This window comes from Furipterus horrens, unplaced genomic scaffold (genome assembly GCF_987537825.1).
Source record: "Furipterus horrens unplaced genomic scaffold, mFurHor1.1.pri manual_scaffold_2, whole genome shotgun sequence".
Taxonomy (NCBI): domain Eukaryota; kingdom Metazoa; phylum Chordata; class Mammalia; order Chiroptera; family Furipteridae; genus Furipterus; species Furipterus horrens.
In genome coordinates this window covers 216,819,211-216,844,366 of record NW_028327172.1, presented here as the reverse complement: position 1 = coordinate 216,844,366, position 25,156 = coordinate 216,819,211, and the positions used below count along the sequence as shown (strand labels likewise).

General features: G+C 56.2%; 1 protein-coding gene across 1 annotated transcript in view; it reads left to right on the top strand.

The window, feature by feature from the left end:
- The window catches only part of HTT (huntingtin), a 111,941-nt gene that overhangs the window by 61,030 nt on the left and 25,755 nt on the right, over window positions 1-25,156 (top strand). The window contains exons 31-42 of the mRNA XM_090267143.1: window positions 242-465; window positions 1,534-1,612; window positions 1,730-1,891; window positions 4,026-4,081; window positions 4,912-5,060; window positions 6,388-6,524; window positions 7,911-8,027; window positions 10,271-10,393; window positions 10,655-10,890; window positions 11,864-12,006; window positions 17,115-17,322; window positions 24,918-25,056. Of these exons, the coding sequence (XP_090123269.1) occupies window positions 242-465; window positions 1,534-1,612; window positions 1,730-1,891; window positions 4,026-4,081; window positions 4,912-5,060; window positions 6,388-6,524; window positions 7,911-8,027; window positions 10,271-10,393; window positions 10,655-10,890; window positions 11,864-12,006; window positions 17,115-17,322; window positions 24,918-25,056 (1,773 nt within the window). The remainder of the gene's footprint in view (window positions 1-241; window positions 466-1,533; window positions 1,613-1,729; window positions 1,892-4,025; window positions 4,082-4,911; window positions 5,061-6,387; window positions 6,525-7,910; window positions 8,028-10,270; window positions 10,394-10,654; window positions 10,891-11,863; window positions 12,007-17,114; window positions 17,323-24,917; window positions 25,057-25,156) is intronic.

Below are 25,156 nucleotides of genomic sequence, written 5' to 3'. Positions count from 1 at the left end.
CTTTACGTAACTGGTGTCTCAGCAGCCCCCCAGGTGTTGGAACGTGCGGTCTCCTTTAGCACCACAGAGCGACTACTAGGGCTGTGGTGGAAGGGAGAGCAGCGCCCCCCGGCCGCTCGAGGGGAGCCCGCGCCTGCGTGGCTGCTGCCCCGCACCGCTGCCTCGGGCAGCCTGGCATGCGTGTGGCATGTACTCGCGCTGCACTGGGCAGCATGTTGATGGCTTCCTTCTTCCACTGTAGTTGTTGAAGACACTCTTTGGGACGAACTTGGCCTCCCAGTTTGATGGCTTCTCATCCCACCCCAGCAAGTCTCAAGGCCGGGCCCAGCGCCTGGGCTCGTCCAGCGTGAGGCCAGGCCTGTACCACTACTGCTTCATGGCTCCGTACACGCACTTCACCCAGGCCCTGGCGGACGCCAGCCTGCGCACCACGGTGCCGGCAGAGCAGGACCACGACGCCTCGGGGTAACCGCGTCGGCCGCGGGCACTTGGCAGGACTGTTCTGCGGGGAAACAGGAGAGAGCAGGCGGGCCGTGTTCACGGGGCGCCGGAGAGCGGGGTGGCTGCCGACACGCGAAGGGCGCGCCCGGCCCCGCCTAAGAGAGTGTGGTCCGGGGGGCGAGCGGGGGTTGGGGTTGTGCCGTCTCAGGGGCGGGGCGGCCGCCACGCGCAGTGTCCTCGTCCCGTGCTCGCCGCCGACCTTCTCCCACTGAGGGCTCCGTGTCAGCACTTTCGGGGCCTACAGCTGAGGTGGGAGGACATGTCCCACGTGGCGCAGGCGTGTCATGTGCTGAGGTGTGTGAAGCTCGCGGGAGAGTCTTGGATAATATTTTTATGTCTTGTGACTTGATGGCTAGAAGTCCCTTTTCACTTAAATTCGTGGTTGTGGTTTTGATAACCTGAAATGCAGCGTTTGTTTAAGTTACCACAGTGACGGCAGCTTTGAATCACTCGTATGTAGTGACGATAGAAGGCCTTGCTTCCCCTCTCTTACATACATGTGGTACAACAGCGACAGGTGAGCTAGTGGAGTCGGGAAGCAAGGGAAGTGCCATGACCCCAGCTTTCCGGCAGGGACACACTTACTGTCGATCCAAGTCTCAGGAATGGGTTCTTCAAACACTTCACAGATGCGGGTATAAATAAAAAGCAGGCCAGTGTGTGAGGGTGTGTATTATTGTCCTTTAAAATTGATGGTACTCTTTACACAAAAGTTTATTCCAAAAAAACGAGGTGGTATCTTATGACTCCTGAACCTTTGAAATGACCATCACCTCTCCATCCCGCGGCTGTCAGGCTGCGCGGTTTGTGTCCCGAAGCAACGGACATGCGTCTGCGCACCTGCTGCAGGTGCCAGACCCCAGGGTCAGCTGCGACTCCGGAGCACAGCTGTCGCCTTCATGGAAGGAAGAGCGTTACTGATGGTTACCTCTGACTGTGTGTGAGTGTGAGTGTGAGTGTGAGACCTGGGATTCGCTGAGCACGCAGCAGAGTGTGGAAGGGCGTTCTTCCCTCCCCTGTCCCCATCGGCAGGTGGTTTGATGTGCTCCAGAAAGTGTCCACCCATTTGAAGACTAACCTCACGAGCGTCACAAAGAACCGTGCGGACAAGGTAAACAGGAGCCGGCAGGTGAACGCTCTGGGGAAATTGGGCCTTACGCCTTGTAGGTGGCCGCTTGACACTTCCCAGCTGAAGACTCACTCTGGATGCTTTCCTTGTTTTTCATAGAATGCTATTCACAGTCACATCCGCTTATTCGAGCCGCTGGTCATCAAGGCGCTCAAGCAGTACACGACCACCACGTCCGTGCAGCTGCAGAAGCAGGTCTTGGACTTGCTGGCGCAGCTGGTGCAGTTACGGGTCAATTACTGTCTCCTGGACTCAGACCAGGTTTGCCACTCTGACTTTCACCTGCCGCACCTGTTCATAACCTAACACAGGCCGTCTCAGCACGGCACTGAAGCTCCTTGGCACAAAGGACGGTGCTGTTTGTTTTTCCCCATCAGCCGCTGCCTCTTAACAATTTCAGGGCCAGTCACGCCGAGGGCCTGGTGCATCCCGGCGCCCTCGCCCCAGGCTGCCCCATCTGCTCTGGCTGTTGGGGTGCTCCTTGACCCCTGTTCACTTTTGCCAAAGGTTCTTCATGTCCACCTACCCTCACCAACTCCACGATAGGCCTGAATTTATTTACATTATATGGTGTAATTAAGGTTCGTTGTTTGGGGGACATTTTAACAAAGCAGAGTCTTACTCTAAACATGATCAATTAGGACATTCAGTTTCAAGTCATCGTCAGTGATCTCACCTCAGACAGTAAGTATCTAACAAGACAACCATTGGTCCCATGTCCCTGGTGCCCGCGGGTCTTGTTACTGTGCAGACGCGGCTCTGGCCAGTCACGTCACTTCCCTGTGCCAGTTCTCCTACACCGAGACCCATGCCAGCAAGTTCGCTACAGCCCGAGTTGCCTTCGGGGCCTCAAATGGCGCATTCCTATTGGGCTGCGCTCTTGGCCGCTTTCCTGTGTGAGCCCGGATATCTTGATGTTAGAAATAACAGTTCTCTGGGATGCAGGTCCTCATCAGCACCGACACTCACCTTAAAGGGTCCGTTTCTTCAGGAGAAGCGGGAAAGCACAGTCAGAAGCCAGTGTGGGGCTGTCACCCAGCGCAGGGCCACAGGGGCCTTGCACCGGTGGCCTGTTCCCTCTCCTCCTGCTGCAGTTACCAGGATGTTATTCAGTAGCACCATTTCCATCTTTGTAGAGGGTGCTTTTTGGGGTTTGTTGGGGTCGTCTCTTCCTCTCCTCTCCTGTGGGGAGGAGCCATTGTCTGAAGCGGGGGAGCTGGGCGGCCGAGGCTCCGGGGCCCCATACAGGAGCTTGAGGACAGAGGAGGGCTCCAGGGGTCCCCGGGAAGAAGCCCGGGGCCCACAGCCAGTGCCACCTGAATTCGAGCCAGGGCCATTGGGTCGATCCCTTCCAGAGGAGACAGGTCACAGCCACAGTCCACCTGGCTGCCCGTCCCTGGACTGTCACTTAGTCGCTAGGACTGACGTCCTGGGGTTGTGGGCTGGGCTCCTAGGGGCTTTGCAGTAGATGGGCATGAGCCATTGCCCATGCTGACGCAGGCCTGTCGGGTAGACTCGACTCTCGTCAGACCCTTCATGAGGTCACCGTGCAGAGGGCCTGTTCTCAAAGACGGAGCCGTTTGTGGTGTTTCCTTCTGTCTTTCTAAAGCCTCCGTCTGGTATTCACACGTTGGGCGAGGGCAGCTGAGCCTCTTCCAGGCCGTGCTTCTCGGCAGACGGCTGAGCTCAGCTGCTTCCTTGGGGCCCCAGCACCTTCTGTCTTGGCCAGCACAGCTGAGTCCCCTCCACCCTGACTCGGCAGCGTCAGGGTTTTGCCGTGCGCACGCCCCATCATGTTGGCTTTTATCACCCCGTGCCCCGGCTCTCCGGTTCTCTGGACTCCGGAAAGTGGCCATTTTTCTGAGCAGGTGGGAGAACTAAAGCTGACAGGATTATTGGGCTCAGTGCGGTTGCTTCTGGGGCGCCTGCCATGTGTGGGTGTCAGGCCAGGGCCTCGGAGGAAGCAGTGGGCAGGGGCCTTCGTGTCCAGTTTGGCAAGAGCAGACGGTGCTTGGAACAGAGGTGGGCCCAGCTGGCTCAGACGCAGGCCTGACGCGCCCGTCTACTCCCGGGCCGCCCCCACCTCTCCGCAGGCCCCGCGTCGGGCTCCTCCAGCCAAACCGACGGGTCCCAGGACGTGACTGTTGAGTCTTGCCCGGTGTCTCCTGGAGTTTAATATCTGTCCTCCCAGAGGTCTCGCCTCAGTGCTCAGTAACTGTGTTCAGGGGGATCTCTGGCAGGGTCCTGAAATCGTCCAGTGGAACGTGTTTGAGTTCTTGTACGCAAGTTTTTCTGCTGTCAGGGAACTTGTTAAAGTTCTACCCAAGTAAGGAGGGAGAAAAGGGTCCTCGTTTGCACGTTTCATTATTGATGGGAACTCCCTTTTTCGCCACAGGTGTTTATTGGCTTCGTGCTGAAGCAGTTTGAATACATTGAAGTCGGCCAGTTCAGGTAACGGCACTTTGTTATTGGGCATTTCTTGTCCTTGTTATGTGAGTACATGTAGCTTGAGATGATTAACGTGGATGTCCTTGAAAGGATTGTTAGGCACTTTTGCTGGGTAATTTTTTATTTGGAATCTGATTAATGTTGGTACTTGTTTCTTTTAAAAATTGCTGAGTATCTGAAGACTTGTCTAGAAGCTGCAAGGCACAGATGTCCCCAGTCTTCATCTCACTCCTCAGGCGCTTGATGGCGGCACTGCATGGGTAGACAGAACCTTGTCTGGCAGGACGCTGTTCTAATCTCCTTAGAGAGAGCGTTCTTAGATGCGGCCGGCCTCAGCGAGGGCCGCTGTTTTGCTTTTCCATCAGTGCAGCGGTCCTTGCCGGCAGGAAGGGTTACTCTCTCCTCCTGCGCAGGTCCAGCTGTATCACCACGGAAGATCCACTCTTCCGTTTCAGGGAAACAGTGCCGAGTGTCCCTGGGGTCTGGAGACCCTGTTTCGTTCCCACCCTGTGACTTTCTGACTGGATGGGAGCGAGACCGGCCACTTTGTCTCCTCAGGCCTCGCCTCCTTCCCCTGAAGAGGGAGGAGCAGAAGGAGAGTCGTGGGGCCTCTCCCTCCAGGCCCCCTGCTGCTGGGTGCTTTCTGCATGCAGCCCCACTGACCGTGGGCTCTCCGCAGACGGGGGGTGTCAGGACCTAGATCGGACCAAGCCAGGTTGCTGGGCTCCCTTATGTGGGAGTTCTTGTTCAGCCGGGATGATTTCACACTGTTCCTGGCGATTGTGTGTCTCTGTGTTAAAAGGAAGTATCTAAATGGATGCTTTTCTTCCTAGGGAATCCGAGGCCATTATTCCAAACATCTTCTTCTTCCTGGTCCTGCTATCTTATGAACGCTATCATTCAAAGCAGATCATCGGGATCCCCAAGATCATTCAACTGTGTGACGGCGTCATGGCCAGTGGCCGGAAGGCTGTGACACACGGTAACTGGACATGCCTTTTCCCAGGGCCTGTGTCCGGTGCTGCTCAGCAGCGTGGTCCTTACAGCCCCGCCTCCAGTGCAGTCCCGCCACTCTGTGCTGCATGGACTCTGTGCACGTGTGTGCACGTGTGAGCAGGCCCGTGCTACGATGTGGGGGCCCACTCTTCACTCTGAGAGGTTAGACTCTACTTAGGTGAAAGTACAGGAGCAGCCAGATGCCATGAGGGTCAGATAAGGTCTGACTTAAACACCCGAGTCTGTCACGTGACGCAAAAAATATAACAACCCTGCTTCTGCAAGGACATTTGACGTGTTGCCTGCTGTGTTGGGAGGCACAGTGGCCTTGATTCAGGACCTCTTTGCCTGGAGATTTTGTAGGCGCTTCTCTGAGGACCCCAGGGGATGGTGCAGTTTTAAGAACAACCTAAAACCGTTCTTCGAGCTTTGAAGCTGACCTTCAGCATTCTCTGCTGACAGTGCCATTGTCAGGAACTGTCGGCTTTAGAGTTCCGATGGGGACACGTCCTGAGGCCTCTGCAGAGCCAGGCGTGCAGACATGGCCACCGTGGGCAGGGCCGGTGTTAGATCGATGGATGACAGGTCTCCTGGGCCGGGGGGGTCTCTGGATGGGGAATGGTGGGGCAGCCAAACCCCACTGCTTTCCACAGGAATGCTCAGTTGTCTCTGGGAAGTCAGCAAGTGGGCTGTGCGCGTGTCAGCAGGGCAAGTGCGTGTCACTGAGCGAGTGCCCGTGTGCGCGTGTCAGTGGGGCGAGTGCCTGTGTTGCATGTGTCAGTGGGTGAGACGGGGCCCCCACTGACCTTGGTGCCATGCGCAGGCTGCAGTGTCCCAGGGGGCGTTTCCGAGGTCTCCCTCAGGGGCTGTCGTTGGACCAGGGACTTCCTGGGGCTGGCTGCAGGTTAGGATCAGGACGCAAGAGTGGGTGTCTCGTTCACGTGGCCCGGGCGGCTGGCACACGGGATGTTTCTGTCAGCGGAGCACGTGGGCCCTGCCTGAACGTGGATGCTGCCGCCTCAGCGGGAAGGTTTTGTCATTTTGAATTTGTGTCTCTTCTTTTTGTCAGGAGTGATGCCATGTCATAGAAACCCTAGTTGTTGTTTCTTAGAAGCTTTTGCAGAATTAGGATTTAAGCGCCAGAGGAAGACTGGCGGCCTTCCCGAGGCCACACTGATAACGTCCCAGTCCTCGATCAGCCAAGCATGGATTGGGGCTTCCTTTCTTTCTTGAAAATACCTGGAGGCGTTAAGCATTGTCTTCCAAGTGGGCGCGTCACTCCAGGCTCCTTAGCCCGGCCCTTGTCCCCGCAGCCATACCGGCTCTGCAGCCCATCGTGCACGACCTCTTCGTGTTGCGAGGAGCCAACAAAGCCGACGCAGGGAAGGAGCTGGAGACCCAGAAGGAGGTGGTGGTGTCCATGCTCCTGAGGCTCATCCAGTACCACCAGGTGAGGGCGGCCGTCGTCTGTGCCCGGGCGGGCGCCGGGGGAGGGCGGCCGCCGATGCTGCCCGAGGGCCACACCTGCCAAGGTTGGACGTACGCACGACCCTCTTTTCCAAAAGGAAGACCAAAGGTGACTCATTGACCGTGGCCACCTGTTTCTGTGAGCTGGTTGTGGCTCTGTTTTCTGTAGGGTGGAGCATGACTTCCATGTTCCAGGCAGTCTGAGGCCATGGAAGGGCAGCGACCTGGCCGTCTCAGTGACTCCTGTCTTTAGCTTGTCCAGTGGCCTGGCCCTCACTCACTGTCGTTCTTGTGGTTACATACGTGGCTTTGAACCTTGATTTAAAGCCATAAGCTTTTCTCACAGAAACACTTTCTCGGCGCATTCTCATTTTGGTTAATTTAGTCATATTTAATTACACACTAGTGTGAAATAAAACCCTGTCATGATGATGACAAGCACTGCTGCCACAGAGGGGCTGCAGGGCCACCCTGACCGGGTGAGCTCGGGGGCTGGTGGGTGGCCTGGCCACGGCTGGTCAGCTCTGGGCCTGGTTGGCGGGAGGCCAGGGAGGGCGGCTGGTCTTCGTCAGCGGGGTTGCGTCGCGTGCCGACGTTCTCGGGCGGTGGGCCGCAGCCGCGTGGCCTGAAGGGAGGCAGTGTGCAGTGGGCGGGCTGACATGGGGCCTCCTTCCCTACAGCAGTCCTCTTGTAGACCAGGTCAGCAAACTTCTAGTGCATTTACCCCCTTCTCTTCCTCTCTGTCAACGGGCAGGTCACAGATAGTGTTAGCTTGGCAGGCTATGTGGCATCTGTTGCGGCTCACGCCTGCTGTCGTGGACGGAACGTCCTAGTCAGAACGTTCACCAGGGTCAGGCTGTGTGCTCATAGAACTTTACTTACAGCTAAAGGCCTTTAGCTCCCTCTGGTTAGAAAGGGTAACTGATGGGCACACGCCCGAGCCTGCTCGTTCTCCTGAAAGGCAGTGCCGCCCGGGGAGAGGCGCCTTTGCAAAGAGCGCAGATAAGGCCAGCGTCCGCGAAGGTCAGGTCTGGGGCACCTGCAGGAAGGTGTAGTCAGGGCTGCACTTGGGCTTTGACAAAGATTGGTGGCCGTTGAATTTCCTTTTGTGCCTTTTCTCTGGTTGTGAAATCTCGTAAAACTCCATGGAAGTAACGACGAGGGCTGGTCTGGCCAGGGCGCGTGGCTGGAGCGGACCCAGGGGGAGGTCCTCCTGCACTCCTGTGCTGTCCTGGCTTGCCGTCTCGCGTTTCCTGGGACCGGGGTTGTCTAGGGGTCTCCGTGGCCTGGTCCTGTTGTCCCCAGCTGTGCCGGGTGGGGGGCGTGGGCATGTGGCAAGGAGGAGGTGACGGTGCCATCTGCCCCACAGGTGCTGGAGATGTTCATCCTCGTCCTGCAGCAGTGCCACAAGGAGAGCGAGGACAAGTGGCGGCGGCTGTCCCGGCAGGTCGCTGACGTCATCCTCCCGATGCTGGCCAAGCAGCAGGTGTGTCCCCGCCCCTGGGGTGCGGTTCTAAGAGGGAAGGAGCCCAGAAGAGGTGGGCACTGCATGGCTGTCCATTCATTCGCGTAGGTTCCCTTTCCCCAGTGCTGTCGGTGCGGGTCACCGGTAAGGAGTCCCATTCCCCGCTCAGGGACACCCAGGCTACTGCGTGTCCTGCTGCAGTCATGGGGCGTCCACAGGTTTCCCGAAGGCTGAGCCCTGTTCTCCTGATGCCCTGCCTCCCTCAGTCCTGTCAGCCCAGGATTCTCACCGCACGTCTCTGTATGTGTTTCCTTGTCACCGAGGAAGCAGTTCTCTGTTGTTTAATCTGAATTCTGTTACCTAACAGTGCAGTGAGTTGTCCACACACGCAGTGAACAGGATGGGCCCAGTAATCACTCGGCCACAGGGTGGCAGAGGATAGGACACTCTGCCCCCAGTGGCAGCAGCACCTCAGTCACCAGGGTGGGTCCCCCCAGGACAGTTTGCCAGCTACTAGCAAAGCTCTGGCCTTCACCACACGGGCCGCTGCCAGCAGATGCTCTGCACGCCCTGGTCACCAGCTGAGGAGGCGAGCGCCCTGGGTGCCACAGTGGTCGTGTCTCCTGGCATCATTGGGGGGACACACAGGCACCTGCTTCACTGCAGACACGTCTGGTTCTACACGGACTTGTCATCTGAGGCCACTTAGACAGAGGGAGGTGTCTTGGCTTCTGTAAGATGGATAGACAACAGTTCTGATAAATTGTGGAATTTGGTGTTGCCATGTGGCCAAGATGCCATGCCTGTGGATACATGTTCAGAGTAACACCCCAAAAGCTTTGTTCCATCTCCTGCCCGTCCCAGCCGCAGCCAGTACCCGGCCCCCTTCCTGCAGGTCTGCAGCACGCCGCACTGCCTGCCGGGCGGCCGAGCACAGGGACAGCCGGTGTTCACAGGCACCCCAGTGACCAGAGCCAATGACGAGACCCTGCCCTCAGGGAGGGGCAGTTTAATTGGAATGGGGGTGGGGACAAAGTCAGGTAGGGAGTAAAATGTCGCGAACCATCAATGCTGTGCAGAAAATGGAGGCGGGGGTGGCCTGGTGGGGCCGTGTGGTTCCCTCGGTGAAGTCTGCATGAGCTTGAGGTCGCGGCTGAGCCCAGCGGGTCCCTGGGACGAGAGCAGAAGTGCCACCCCTGAAGCCAGAATATCTTGTTGGGATTGAAGAGAGCAAGAGGCTGGTGTGGGGGAGGGGGGGCACAGAAACTGGGGTCCCAGGGGTCACATGGGGCCTCTCGGTTTGGCTGGCGCCGCGGACTCTGGGAAGCCGCAGAGCATTTGGTACAGGGAAAGGCCCAGTATGGTTTGGGAGCGGAGCACAGACTCCGGGGATGGGGGTGGGCAGAGCAGGGAGGTCCACTGAGGCGTGGGGTGTACAGACCAGGCAGTGGGGGTGACGAGGCCAGGTGTGGTCCTCTGCTGGGCAGTCTGGGCTGGACAGAACCAGGTCCAGGCATCGGGAGTTCACAGCCCCTGGGGTCCCCTTGCAGTTAAGGTAGGACCAGCACTGTATAGTGTCAGGTCCGCACCTGGGGAAAAGCCACATCTCTGCGGAGAGGCTGACTCTGCACACACGCTGGGGAGCAGTAACAGGAATGGGAGGCATTCGGGACCCAGCGTCCCGGCGTCGTCAGGGGAGCGGGAGACACCGCTCAGAACGCGTGCACCTGCTGCAAAGGCTCCGTCTGAAAGCCTGTTGCCCGGGGCTCTCCGTTGTGTCATTAAGGGAAAAGCAAGGACAGTTATGTGACTTATCAGAGCAGGTGGAACAGGAACCTCTCTGTGTGAACAGTGGAGAAAGTTAAGAGAGAGAAATACACCCTCTGTCAGCGTTTGTTGCTGCTGGGCGCCGTGGGGACGGGGTGCAGGGGGGGCAAGGAACAGACGAGAAGTCATGTGCCGGACCCGCAGAGGGTGCTGGGCGCAGCGGGTGCAGCTCCAGCTGGTTGTTTTGTGTTCTATAAAATATCTGAATATTTTATAGACAACGTATTGTTCACATAATAAAAACCTACGTGAAAAGATGTGCTGTGTGCAAAAAAATGTCGCTGATGCCGTGATGTTCTAAAAAGTGTGTGCTTGGTTGATTGCTGTCGTTTCGACACCTGTAGTGCCAGGTGGTGGTGATGGTGTGTTGGGTCGCCGGGCGAGGGCCCCCTGCCCTGGGGTGCGAGTGTGGCTGTTCTGCTGTTTCGTTGCGACAGATGCACATCGACTCTCACGAGGCGCTCGGCGTGTTGAACACTTTATTTGAGATTCTGGCCCCTTCCTCCCTCCGGCCCGTGGACATGCTTCTGCGGAGCATGTTCGTCACTCCCGTCACAATGGTGAGTGCCCCGCCTCCTGCGGCAGTGCGTTCGTCCCAGCCACTGCGGCCCCGCTGGGCCCGGGTACGACCTGAGAACTTGCACTTTAAACAGGTTCCCAGCTGGTGGGGGTGCAGCCTCGCTGGGACTGTGCTTCAGAACAGAGATTTATTGGCAGAATGACGAAAAGGGGGGTCATTTTCATTCGTGAAGTTGATGATCAGAAAAAATTAGTTTAATTCTCTTTTTTCTTTTAACTGAAGCTTGTTTTCTTCCTTTTAGGCATCTGTGAGCACCGTCCAGCTCTGGGTCTCAGGAATCCTGGCCATTCTGAGGGTTCTAATCTCCCAGTCAACGGAAGATATCGTTCTTTCTCGTATTCAGGAGCTGTCCTTCTCTCCGTATTTAATCTCCTGTCCAATAATTAATAGGTTAAGAGATGGGGACAGTAATTCAACACCAGAAGAACACAGTGAAGGGAGACAGGTGAAGAATTTGCCAGAAGAAACATTCTCAAGGTGTGTTGCATCCCTGACCCTTTTTCTCGTCCCTGTCCTTCTGGGAGTCACGTGGGCTGTGGCACTCAGAGAGCTGGGACTGGATCCTCGTGGTCTTCAGCTCTGTGAGCTGGATCAAGGCGGCTACCCTGCCACTGCCCCTTGCCTTGGTTCACGCCTGTCTCAGGCTCGCTCACATCCTGCCTGATGTCCTGTGGACAGACTACACAGTGGGGCTCCCCATAGCCGGCGGCACGCGTGTGTGCTGCCCGAGAGAAGGCAGAACCTCAGCGGGCTCCCTGGAGGCAGCGTTACTGCCTCCCCTGCCAGGGTGGCTGCTCCCGCGCACTCCCTGCCCATGCTGGAGTGTCAAACTGTGTCTGCTCCCGAATTGTTCGGGGGCTTCTTGAGGGCAGCGATCTCTATTCAGGCACCACGTGCTGTGCTGTACACGTGTGTACCCGTCCTGGCCCAGGCAGGGTGGCTGAGAGGACGTGCTGCGAGTGTGGTTCCTGCCGTGTGCACCTTCCAGCCGGGGCCGCTGTCACGTGCCCTCAGCCACCTGCCGTGGTCTTCGGTGGGGACAGCCGTGTGTGCCGATGAGCCCAGGAGGTCTGTGCGGTGCCTTCTGTTGGCCGGGTCAGCAGAAGCCTGTGGCTCCCTCTGTTGCATTAAGCAGTGGCTCAAATGCACGAGATTCGGTTCCTGTGGGGAACCACGGCGGCTCCGCCACTGACGTGTCAGGTCATCCTCCTGACCGTCCTCTGGGAGCTTGGGATCCCTGCCACCTCGTCAGGGAGGGCAGAGGTGGGCACACCGAGGCAGAGGGGCCCCATCCAAGGTGGTGGCAGCCGGAACCACCCCACGGCTTAGTTTGCTGTCCTCACGCTTTGGCTCTGCAGACCGTGTGTCCCGTGAGTGCACCTGCACGCCGGCCGCAGCTCAGTGCTCCGTGGCACCGCCTTGCTCACTGGCACCCCCCCCGTCCCCGCAGGTTCCTCCTGCAGCTGGTCGGCGTTCTGTTAGAGGACATTGTGACCAGGCAGCCGAGAGTGGAAGTGAGTGAGCAGCAACACACCTTCTACTGCCAGGAGCTGGGCACGCTGCTCATGTGTCTGATCCACGTCTTCAAGTCCGGTAGGTGCCTGCCGCACTGTGTCCCGGGTCTCAGGCACGTGGGCGCGTGCGCCGGGGCCACCCCGGGGCAGGCTCTGTTCAGAGGTGTTGGAAGAGGTTTTGTTGGGGAGAAGAGTAAACCTGAGGGCTTCCTCCTGTTTTAAATATTTGGGAGGCCAAAATGTTTTTGTTACCTTATACTATATGGTTGTGAATTCAAAAGACAGTGAACCCAGAGGGGCAGACAGATGCCCACCGTGCTCGAGTGCAAGCAGCGCCCAGTCCGTGTGGACAGCGGCGTGTCCAGGAGGAATGGGTGCTCTCGGCAAGAGCGCTGGCTTTCTCTGAAGCCAGGGAGCGGCCGGCAGACTTGAGCTGCAGGGCACAGACCTGCCTTCCTTCTCTCGGCCAGAACGGCAGGCACCCCGACTTCTAGGAGGAGCAGCAGGCACATCATGGTCCAGATGGGAAGCAATTTTCATATAAAGATTGACTCGATAGAGATTCTCTAAGTGGCTCAGAGGTCACGACCCAGGACCCATAGAAAGAGTTGTCATCGTTCTTGTCTTCTTGGCTTTGTTGGGACCTGGAGCCACGTGACATTATCAGAGCTGTGAGTTGATTTTGTATTTTCGGGATCAGTGCATGAGTAAAACATCAAAGGCTTATTTGCTTAATTACGGCTTCAGAACAGGATGGAATGTATCTAGTTCTGACCAGTATAGAAGGGTAACTAAGCAAGCTGACTTGGGAAGCGGAAGGTGGAGGGAGAGGCCAGGGACAGAAGGGGTGCTTTATCCTCCTCTCGCATTGCTGGGTGACGCAGTCAGAGTTGGGCTGACAGCAGAACCAGAGGTTCATAGGTGACCACGCAGAACTGCACATGTCGCTCAGGTTGGAAGGAGGGAGCACAGGAGCTGTCTGCCATGAACGGGGCAGAGTCTGTGAAGCAGGACAGGCGCTGCGTCAGCCGTCATTGCAGGGTGGGCCCCGCCCTCCCGGAGATGGAGAGCAGCGTCCTGGTTTGGGCTCCTGCCATGCCGTCGCAGCTCCCTCGTGGTGCCTTGGCCTCTGCGGCCCGGCTCACGCCTCAGCTCTGACATCTGTGCTGCTTGTTCTTGGGCGGCTCCTCTCCCGTACAGACAGGATGGGCCCAGGCCGCCTGGAGTCCCAGTCTCTGCATGAGCCCTGCAAGTGACCCACTGGCCCCTGGGACTCAGGCCAGCCTGCGCCCGTGGAGGTGGGACAGCAGGCCTCTGACAGTGGTGTTGCTTTCCCGGGCAAGGAGGAGGCACGCACAGGACAGCCGGCGGTCGGCTGCAGGCGGTGAAGGCTCAGCAGGTCACGGTTCGGGGCACCAGCCAGGCCACAGGCAGTGGTGACACACGGTCGCCCTCGGAGAGCCGGCAGGACGCTTTTAGCACAAGCAGCCCCTGTCGGTCATGGGGCTGGAAATCACGCACAGATCTTACGTGAGCGCCAGGCAGAGCGTGCACACAGGCACGCACCAAGGGCAGGAGAGCCGCTGCCGTCTTCAGCTGTCAGTCACTCAGCAGCGATGCACCGCGTCAGCCAGCCCCCGGGCCGGGCCGGGGCGCAGCGGCCAGGCAGGTGACGCGGGGCTTTCCTTCGCGGAGCACGCGGCCTGCAGGGCGGATGGTTTGTAGGTACACTGCCACACATCTGGGTGTTCCCTGTGACGGGGACAGGCAGTGGGGACAGGAGAGCACGGGCTTGCTGCTGGGCACGAAACTTAGACCTGACCTGCTGACGAGACAGCTGAGGGCGTGAGTGGGCGGAGCAGGGGGCACGGGGAGGCAGGGGTGGCGGCGCGTGCGGGGCCAGCTCTAATGTAGGTGATGGACTTCGGTTTCAGGCCCCCTTGGTTACTAACCTTGGACGCCTTTTCGTTTTGGAGAGCATCTGATCAGGGACCCGGCAGTGAGTGAAGGTGGGAAGACAGGCCCGTTGGGGTGTGTTGGCCAGTTTCGTATCTGGCTGTCGGTGGGTTCGGACCTGACCCCAGGACACCAGTTCGTCTCTGAGGATGTGTCCTACCTTCTGTGGGCCCTGTGACCCGAGGCACCTGCGCCAGAGGCTTCCGGTGCCACTCAGGCTGCTCACCGCCTGCTGCTCTGACCACCTCGTCTTCCTTTTCTCCAAACTCGGGGGGAGTGTGTCAGAGTCCACTAAGCGCTGTCCCCCAGAGCTCTCTGCACCGTGGGCGCTCTGTCTGTACCATTGGCTGCCTCCGGGCCCACACGACTGCGGGCCCCTGGCGTGTGGCTCGTGTGATGGAGGGGCTGCTTCTAATTCGGTGTCATTAACTTAAATGTGAACAGGGGCGGGTGACTCCCGTGAGGGGACAGGGACGAGGAGTGTCTTCGGGTGTTGTCCGGTTGGTCCAGTGATGGGGGGGGTGCGCGTGTGCACGCACGTGTGTAGCTGTCTGTGTCACCTGGCTTGTTTTGACTCTTACTGACAGCAGGGGGCAGCGTGGTGCTTGGCTGGTTTTGAGGGCGCGCTGAAGTGAGCCGTGCTGTGCTTGTGCGTAAGTGAGGTGCAGCCGGCGTCTAAGGTGGCAGTTTTGTTCATGAACTGCGTCAGCACAGGCGGCGAACCTCACCCCAGTCCTGAAAATGGAGGCTGAATTTGTCCCGTTCAGCTTTCCTTTCCCAAAACAGGCACAGCGTGGGGAATGGCCTTGACCTCTAGCGCTCCTGCCACCCCTGTCAGGAGAGGGTGTGGATGCCGAAGCTGTCCGTCTGTTTCAGGTTCAGTCTGAAGCGAGCAGAATGACGGCGTCGGGGTCACCGTGCCCCGTCCTCTCCTGGGACAGGCCAGCGGGAAGCGGGCGGCGGAGCCCGAGGCATGGGCCGCGCATGTCGTCGCTCTGTTGCCGGCGTGGCTGTGTTGGAGCTCTAGGCCCGTGGTCAGGATAAGGCCCCCTCTGCTCGTGTGTTTCCCGTGTCCACCTCGTGGGCCCTTCCCTGCCGCCGTCAGACACCCACTCAGACGAGGGCCACTGTGGGCCACAGGGCCGTTCCTGACCTTCCTTCCTAGAGGCCGAGCTGGGGGGCTCGCTCAGTCCTCTCAGGAGGGTCGGCCCCGCCGCGCATCTGGGCCACAGGGGGACAGCTCTTCCTGCGTGACAAAGCTGACACGGACTGAATTCGCTCTGGGCAAGGGTGAGGGCTGCTAACGGCCGTCATGCCAGAAATGATGGTGTTGTCCCGCAGGCAGACGGTGCCGTCTGCCCTTAGAGCTCCCCTGATGTCTGTCTCTCTCCTCGCTCACGGGGTACTTAGGCCCTGAAGGGTCGCGCCATAGCGCCAAGAATGCAAACCCGACTTCTCTCGCCCACGGCCTTCCTGCCAACCCACGCTGCTCCCTGGGTTGGTGCCGGGCAGGTGGGTGGCTGACGTGTGTGGGCACCTCCTGTGGCCCAAGTGTGTCCCGCCACCTGAGGTGACACTGCCCCCTGCACCCCTTCCGTCACCACTTCCCGACGGGCTGTCTGCCAAAGGGCCAGGCTGCGGAGTCTTCGTTCGCACGGCCTCCCGTCGGCCTGCAGGCCTCCGCGTGCGCGTCCGCACGTCATCGCTGCCTCTCGGTCCCTTCTCTTCTCCCAGGTCATCAGACTCTTGCTTCCCCTGCCATCTGGACACGGTGCCGGGGTCCTGCCTTCTCCCCGGTCTCGGCCTTTCCCACTCTCCTGAGGCAAGGGGAGGCCTCACTGAAAGCGTCTCTTGGTCTCAGGCAGGTCCTCACCCTGTTTCGTGTTAGTAACGGGCACAGTAGCCGCTGGGACAGACCCATGTCAGTGTCTCAGAGACGGTTCTCCCGTGGTCGTGCAGAGGCTGTCCTCTGTGGGGACTCAGGCCCGGGCCCCCGCTTCCAGGTCGTGCTCCCAGCCAGCAGGCCTCGGTCCTGCTGGCTGGGGTGAGGAGAGAGAGGGTGGACATGGTGTCCTCACCTTGGCCGGAAAGTGACGTGTGTCCCTTTCTTCGCTTTTCCCTGGGGGTGGTGACTTGTTCCAGCCGTGGTCCCAACCCCACATTGCTGGGGGGCAGTATTGTTCCGCTGTCCCTTCTCCTGATGAGAACATGGGGCCCTTCACGTCCGACCCTGGTTTCCTGTTGTTCAATAAAACCCACATTTGTGGTCCGTCACTCCCGTGCTCCTGGCCTGGCTCCAGTGTCCCCTCTGGAAAGACCTGCCACTTCCTGTGTCCATTGACCCCCCAAGGAGCCCGTGTGGTCACGGGGAGCACAGAGAAGGACCGGGCCAGGGTCGGGGGGTGGAGGTGGGCCATGCTGACCACGAAGCAGCTAGAGAGGGACCCTGGAAGTGGGGCCCGCGACCAGACAAGCACTGGGAGTCTTGTCAGTTTATTCGGACTGTCATGCTTCTGTCAGGGCTCTTCCCTCGTCCCAGGTCCCAGATGTAAGCAGACACGAGTGGGAAGGAAGAAGTCTGCCGCCTCCTTTTCCATTTTAGACCCCTTTTGTGTTTGCAGCACATTGAAATTTAAACCAGAGACCAAATTTTGACTCCGCAGCATGATACCAGGAGACACAGGGCCAGGGCTGGGGGTGCTCCCTGCAGGCTCTGCAGCCTGTGTGCACGTGTGTCTGCCCCCACGGGTGCGGGCAGCCAGGGAGCGCGCAGGGTCAGGACAGACGTCTGTCTCAAGGTGGGGCTGGAGGAAGTAGACACTTCCCCGAAGGGATTCTTCCAGGCACTGAACATGGGGCTGTGGGGAAGCTGTGGGCCGCGTCCCACTGTGCGTCACCGTGGCCCGGAGCCCACCTGGCCCTCGGCTCTCAGTAGCCTGCAGAGCGCCAAGCCCTGACCAGCATGGGGCACTGCCTGGCTTCCCTCTGGCACTGGTCGTGGCCCATGTGACCCCTGTAGCCGCTGTCCCCGGTTCTCAGCAGGCCCAGGAGCCCTTCTGTCATTCCGTTACCAGGGGGAGGGGGCGGTGCAGGGAGGGCCTGCTGTTTCCTTTGACCAATGGGTGCAGGGAAGGGCCGTGTGCGGATCTTAAGATCTGGCCACAAAGTGTTGGACTGCGGTGAGCGACAGACACTTTCCCTTCATCGATGTTCCTTTGGATTTGTTTCTAGGAATGTTCCGGAGAATCACAGCAGCCGCCTCGAGACTCCTCACCGCGGACAGCGCCGACGGCAGCTTCTACAGCCTGGAGGGCCTGAACGCGTGGGTGTGCGCCATGGTGCCCGCACACCCGGCCCTCGTGCTGCTCTGGTGCCAGGTCCTACTGCTCGCCAGCCACACTGACCACCGCTGGTGGGCCGAGGTGCAGCAGACCCCCAGGTGCGTCCGCCCGCCTGCCCGGGGCCCAGGGCCGCTCGGAAGCCTGGGGCCCAGCCACGTCCACGAGGCTTTGTGGGGAGTGCAGCCCGTTTGTCGCCGTTCGCACACACGGCGGAGGGGAGGCATGCTCCGCAGGGGGCGTGCCCGGTCGCCACTGCTGCTCTTGTGGGGCGGGCCTGCCCAGTTCTCGACACTGTTCCTCCTGCGGGCCAGGCTTCTTTATTTTAGGTGTATTTCATTGATTATGCTAATTACAGTTGCCCCCACTTTCCCGCCTTTGTCCCTCTCCACCCAGTACCCCCTTCCCTCCAGCAATCCCCCACTTAGTTCGTGTCCATGGGTCGTGCATGTAAGTTTTTTGGCTTCTCCCTTTCCTATATTATTCTTAACTTCCCCCTGTCTGTTTTGTACCAACCAGTTATGTTTCTTAGTCCCTGCACCATTTCCCCATTTCTCCCCCTTCCCCCTCCCAGCTGATAACCCTCCAAATGATCCCCATATCTATGGTTCTGTTCCTGTTCTGGTTGTTTGCTTAGTTTGTTATTTGGATTCAATTATTGATAGTTGTGAATTTATTGCCATTTTAATGTTCGTAGTTTTGCTCTTGTTTTTCCTAAATAAGTCTCTTTATAATAAGGGCTTAGTGATGATGAACTCCTTCAGCTTTACCTCGTCTGGGAAGCACTTCATCTGCCCTTCTATTCTAAACGATAGCTTTGCTGGATAGAGTAATCTTGGTTGTAGGTCTTTGCTTTTCATTACTTTCAATATTTCCTGCCAGTCCCTTCCTGCCTGCAAAGTATCTTTTGAGGAATCAGTTGAGTCTTATAGGCACCCCTTTGTAGGTAACGCTCTGCTTTTCTCTTGCTGCTTTTAAGATTCTCTATCTTTAACCTTGGGCATTTTAATGATGATGTGTCTTGGTGTGGTCCTCTTTGGGTCTAGTTTCTTTGGAACTCTGTGCTTCCTGGACTTGTATGTATATTTTCTTCACCAAGTTAGGGAAGTTTTCTTTCATTATTTTTTCTACGTTTTCAATTTTTTTTGCTCTTCCTCTTCCCCTTCTGGCACCCCTATGATGTGAATGTTGGAACACTTGAAGTTATCCCAGAGGCTGCTTGTATTAATCCTCATTGTTTTGGATTATTTTTTCTTCTTACTGTTCTGATTAAAAAATATTTCTTCCTTTTGTTCCAAATCATTGATTTGATTCTCATCTTCACCCACTTTACTGTTAATTTTGTGTAAATTTTTCTTTATTTCACTTAGTGTATCCTTTGTTTCTGCCTGGGCCTTGAGCGTCCGTATAACCAGTGTTTTGAACTCTGCGTCCGATCGTTTGCTCATCTCCGTTTTGTTTAGCTCTTTGTCTGGAGTTTTGATCTGTCCTTTCACTTGGGCCAGGTTTCTTTGTCTCCATGCTTTGGCAGCCTCCCTGTGTGTGTTCCTGTGTATGAGACAGAGCTGCTCTGACTCCCCGACTTAGTCGTGTGGTCTGTGTAGGAAAGCCCACACATAAGTGGGGTGGGGCGGAGCCCTAGGGAATTGCCAGGATGGGGCCACCTCTGTGAACTAGGTGAATGGGGTCTCCAAGATGGTGTCACCACTCTGGGGCTCTTCGGGGGCGGGGGGGCGGCTTAGAAAGGGGACAGTGCCGCTGCCTGGCCTCTGGAGTTTTGTCCAGGAGGAGGCTGTGCCCTGGCACTCGACCCGATGCCAGACCCTTCAGTTTCTGCCTGTGCCCCTGGGGCCCTTCCAGCTGCTGCCCCCGTGCTGGAGCTCAGAGTGAGTTTGCATAAGTCCTAAGTCCGTTGCGGGCCCTTTGAGAAGAGACTCTTGAAAATCCTGCAGTTTCTTCTGCCACCCCAATCGCCACTGGTTCTTGCAGCCGGAAGTTATGGGGACGTATCTTCCTGGCACTGGGACCCTGGGCAGGACAGTCTGGTGCAGGTGTGGGATCCCTGGTTTCCAGGCCATCCCTCCTGGTTTTTATCCACCGCACGTGGGCGTGGGACCACCTTCTGTGTCTCCGCCCCTCCTACCAGCCTGGACGGATGGGACTTCTTTAATTCCTTGGTTGTCAGACTTTAGCTCGATTTTCTGGTGATTTGGGGGTGATGGTTATTTTGTAGTTCAGTTGTAATTTTTGCTGTGGCGGTGCGAATAGGTGGGCCGCGCTTCCCTACGCCTCCCCCTTGTCTGGGGGCCTGTCCTGTGGGCTGGTCTCATCAGGCTGGGTCCCTCCTGCCAGGTTCTCGTCCTTGGCTTGGTTCCAGTGCCAGGCATGCTGCAGTGAGTTAAACACGGTTCTGCTTATCCTCAGATAACAAGGTAATTGGTTAGCAGCACTTCAGACTGTTTGGAAGTGCCTTATTTTTTAATTATATAGAAAGACTTACTAAGTACCTGATTGAGGGTGGCCCTATTTTGGGGGAAAGTCTTCAGATTTAAGCCTTGATTTCTGTTTGAGGGCATCCTGCAGGTTGGGCACGTGCAGGTGGCTTACTGCGAGAGGCTTTCTCAGCCCTCTCTGAGTCAGCGTCTCTTCCTGTAACATTGTGTACGTCCCCTCTGTCACCCTGCAGTGAAGTGGGAGCACTACAAGACATCTGTTCATAACCCTTTGAGTGCCAGCATTGCTCCCAGAGACTCTTTTCGATGGCTATAAATGTAAATAACAACGGAATAATTCGTATTTTATGTTTTGTTCTCTTTTTTTGTACCTCAGGTTACATATTGATATAACTTTTTCTCATGTTGATTCAAATTTCAAATTTTTACGCTTTTTCAAATACTGACATATTAATTCTGTGATGATTTTTACTTACATTTTAAACAGTCCTTTTAATTTCATTCATCTTTGCAATAATCATTGGAACTCTATGCAGTGTGCATGGTAAGGAAGCTTTTGCTAATCAACATTTTCACTGCATCATGGTACAGTGTTAGCATTTTCTCCGGTGTCTCAGCAGAGTAGTTTATTGCTCTCATGACAGAAACGCGGAGAGTCCTTGAGACATATGACCACCCCATATGGAGAGACAGGAACCTGAGCGTGGATGTGATAGACAATGGGGGACCTTATCCCATTCTACAGTGAGTCAGTCTTTCCGATGAGGAAGCATTGTTCACTGAGGAACTGCGAACTGCTGCATGTTAGGTCCGTTTCACCAGCAACGGAATCACGGCGCATCCTTGGAACATGTGACCCCCTCATCTGGAGAGATAAGGACTGATATCCTCTGACGGTGAGTCAGCGTCTCCGAATGAAGGGAACGTTGTTTACTGCGGAAATGCTAAGTGCTGCATCGGCTCTCAGGGTGTCCCTCTCGCAGGCTGTAACCACAGCAGAGGTTAGTCTCTCTCTCTGCGTCGGGGCAGATTTGGACGTCACCACTGCCTGACGGTGTTTGCGGTAACCGCGCATTTTCTTCTGCTTTAAATAAAAAGTATCAAAAGTTGGTATCCTCTGGGTGAAGTGATATTCTTATCATACTAGAGTGGATCATTCTTTCGTGCTACAAGAGCAAGACTACTTTCGAGAGTCGTAGATGAAGAAAAGGATTCAGTTGAACTTCAGCCAGGGAGTGATTTCATACGATTCTCACGGCCAGTATTCACTCATTTTGTGCCCATGTTTTTTTATATTAGAAAGACATTTATAGAAAAACTGAAAATGAGGGCCCCAATGAAGAGAAAGGAAACTGCATGTGAAGAAGAAATTTCTAAATTGATCATCGATGAACCGAGTGACAGCAATTTTGTGATAAGTGATCTTGGAAGCAGTGCATCTGAAGATGAGGTAAGTGACGATGAAATTGAACCACCTTCTGAGAGTGATGCCAGTGAAAGCTGCTGGGCTGAGAGGGACGCAGACGGGCAGGGCACAGCACGGCGTCAGCATCGGTTCTCAGAGCTTCCAGGTTGGAGCAGCCCCTCCGACTGTTTCCAAGCCAGCTGCTTATTTTCACCTCTTCTCCACTGAAGTGCTGCTGAAGCTGGTGGTCACTGAAACCGACAGATATGTACAACAGCACCTTCAGTCACACAAAAACTTGTCCCCTAATTCTAGAGCGAGTTCTTGGCAACCAACGACAGTTGCCGAAATACAAGCTTTCATAGCTTGTATGCTGAACATGGGCATCATGACTAAACCAAGCATGTACAGCTACTGGGTGAAAAAGAAATCTGTCAGCTCCTTGGTTCCGGCACATGTTCTCTCGTAACCGATTTCAGTTATTGCTGAGGTTTTTTTCACCTTGTAGACAATTCCAAAATGCCCACTCCTGATGGCCCATCTTATGCCCATGTGCTACATTTCAGCCGGTAGTTGATCACGCTGATCGCATCTTTCTGCATTACTGTGCTCCCCACCAACAGCTGAGCACTGATGAGAGTTTGGCTGGTACCAGAAGTCACAGCAGATATTTGCAGTACTTGACAAAGAAACACCATCATCTCTGGGGAGTAAAATTTTGGATGATGTGTGAGGCGGTCTCAAATTACTGTCTTGTATTCTATGCTTACCTTGGAGCAAAAAGTAATACAGACAAAGATGATGAGAAAAAACATGGTTTGGCCTCTACTGTAGTAACTTAATTGCTTACCATAGGAAATTATACGAATAAAGGTTACCGCATCTTCTGCGACAGATTTTTTAGTTTGATTCCCCTGGCTAGGTACCTCTACTCAGTAGGGACGTACAGTACAGGAACACTTCACAGGAATCGAAAATTTCTGCCTCACCAGATTCTCCCAAAGTTCGATGTGGGAGAGGTAAGATTTTTTAGAAATGCCTTCCTGTTTCTGTGTGGGTTTAGGGAAAGGAAATCTCAAAGAAAGCAGGCACCGCTCCTTCGCTCTTATTCAGGTCCAACCGTGTCAAACAGCATCAGAAAGAAACATGACACCGGTTTCCAAGCCAGATATCATATTGGAATACAGCCGATAGACACGTCTGACACGATGCTTTACATGTATATGGATGAAAGAAGAACACTGAAGTGTTGGAAGGAGGTTGTGTTCAATGTATTATCAAGAATGCTGCTGAACGCATACGTTCTTTATATGGAAACTTCTTTAGGTGGGAACGAACCAGTGTCTCGATTGAGCTTCAACCCCTCCATAACAGAAGAGCCTGCCAGAGAACGGCATGAGGTTAGAGACGCTGCTAACAAGTCCAGCAATGAAGAAAACCCACCAGGTCCCTCTCACGTACATGGCGTAAAGATGCTTCCAGAAGGAAAGCTAAGATGTGCAAGGAATGCTCAACACCGGAAAGAAAAATCAGGCCAAGAGCAGCATGTGTGGGATGTGACACAGGGCTGCCCCCACGATGCGTCAGTGGCCACAAGTGTTAACATATAAACATGTTACTGTTACTGTATTGTTTTTGCATTTCATTGTTAAACTTTTTCACTGTTGACATCTATTGATATGTCTCTAGTGTGAATGCCATTTGTGTTCATTTTTTTGTATGTTATGAATTATTTTTCAAAAATTTATGCAATATTGGCATACTTGTTATCCATGTTGCTATGTGTTTTCTCAAATTATAATCATAGGTTTTATATTATGGCACATATTATACTTCAAAAGCCATATTGAAGGAAAGAATTTTTTCTAATTGTTAAAATAATTTTAATGCAGTAAATTTTTAGCATCAAAGAACACTGCTTACAAAAGAAGTGTATTTACTCTATGTTGTGACATTTTAGCAAATTATTATGAATAATAATGTTTTTATAGACATTTTTCATAAACTGCATTTCTCAGCAAAATAGCCTGGCATTTCTCACACAAGTTTTAGCCATTACACATGGCACTCAAAGGGTTAAATTTCACAGACATAGAAGGTGTTTGTGGTAATAGGAAGGTAAGATGAGGGGAACTCAGTGTGATTAGTACTCAGCACCCAAGGGCCTCCCGCCCAGTGGTCCATGCAGGCGCTGTTGTGACCGCACCCCCGCTCTCCCTCCACCTGCGTGCTGTGGACGGGGAGGGCCTCTGCCTCTGCGTTTGAGACGGCGCTACTGAGAGCAGGGGGTACAAAGGATGAGCACTGTCTTCATGTGTAGGCTCTCCAGATGTCACTCCATCAAATTGTTATGTGACACCTGCCCCAGCTCCCAGCCACCCTCGAGGCATCACGGCCCCCTGGGGACAGGCCTCCGCGGCCGAGTCTGCTCTGTTCTGCTTCTTAGTTTCAGGGCCGCATAGGCTTATGATTTGCTTTGACCTGTCCCCGCTTTGGCGGACCAATAGGGTCCCACTACACGTGCCGTGGCACGGGGCTGTGGTGTGGCAGTCACTTCACACCCGTGTGTTCTGAGGCCTGTGTGTGCAGTCCTGGATTTGGGCCATTCTCTCCCGTCGGTGTCTGGCAGCCTCTGCGCAAGGTCCTGGGGCTTGCCCCGCCACACGCTGGGGCTAAATCTGGGCTGACGTCAGACCTTCATCTTGCCTGCTGCTGATACTGGAATTGAAGACTCTGTGCTCCCTTTCAGAGGCGCCTCCCCTGCAGGTGGCCTGTCACAGACACAGAGCCACCCGGGTGTGCGTCAGGCGGGATTGGCAGCGGGGCTGAGAAAGGGTTCTGTTGACGTATCTCTTGCAGTGCAGTGAACGCGCTCTTCTGTACCAAAGGTGGCCAGGCGGTCACCACCGCAGTCACGACAGCATCGCCCATCACCTCAGAGAACTTCCTCGGGTCCCCTTTTGCCTCATCTCCCACCCCGCGTGCCTGTCCCTGTGGTTAGCCAGGTGCCGAATGCAGTAGAAGGGGCGCTCGCAGGTGCGGGCGGCCTCTGAGGCTGACTTCTCACGTTGCGTGGCACGCTCCAGGCTCACGCGTGGTGTTGCCTTGTCAGTGGGCGTGCCAGGTCTAAAGCTTTCCCCCTGTGGGACTTCGCATACCAGTTCTCTCAACGCTGAGGTGGGGCAGGAAAGCGGACACGTTTCTGAATGTTCCTGTCCTTCCGTGACCTCTGGCCGCTCCGCAGCCTTGGCAGAGGCGCGCAGGACGCTGCCACCAGGCCGGCGCTGTCGGAGGTCGGAGGTGGGCGTCAGCGGGCGGCCGCAGCTGAGTTTGAAGTGTTGGGGGAGAGCCAAGAGTCCAAAGTCCCTAATTCCCACCTCCTGAGACGAGGCCTGGGGAGTGCAGTGACCTTCACAGGGGAGGCCTTTGCAGGGGCGCTTGTCAGCCGGGTCTGAGGGCGGGGGTGCTGTGCCGCCCAGAGCTGTGGTGCCTCACTGGCTGTCAGCATCGGCAGCATCGTGCCCACCACGGTCGGGGACTCCAGCAGCCAGGGGCTTGCAGTGAGGGTGCCGGCAGGCACGCGGCTCCCGTGGGTTTGACCTTGGCCAGGCATTTTCGTGTCTGCCTGAGCAGGGCTCGTTTCCTGCCGTTCCCCACCCGTGCTTCGCCGTGGCTCCAGCGGGGGGCTCAGAGGAGACGCTGCGTGCGCACACCTGCCGTGGCAGCATGGGGGACCCCGGCTCCAGGGCCTGAGCTCACTCTCGCCACCTCCAGTGTTTGGGAAGGGAGCTCGCTGGCCGCCCGGAAACCTCGTCAGCATGTCTGTTGCTCCTTCTAGAAGACGCAGTCTGTCCAGCACGAAGTCGCTGAGTCCCCAGGGGTCGGGAGAAGAGGACTCCGACGCGGCACCCAGGCCTGGGGCGTGCAACAGGGAGATCGTGCGGCGAGGCGCCCTCATCCTCTTCTGCGACTATGTCGTAAGTGCGGCGGCCCGGGGCGGCGGGGGGCCCTCCACAGGCCGCCTCAGCGCAGCCCCACCGCCCTCCACGCCAGCAGCTCGCGCTCCAGCCCAGCCCT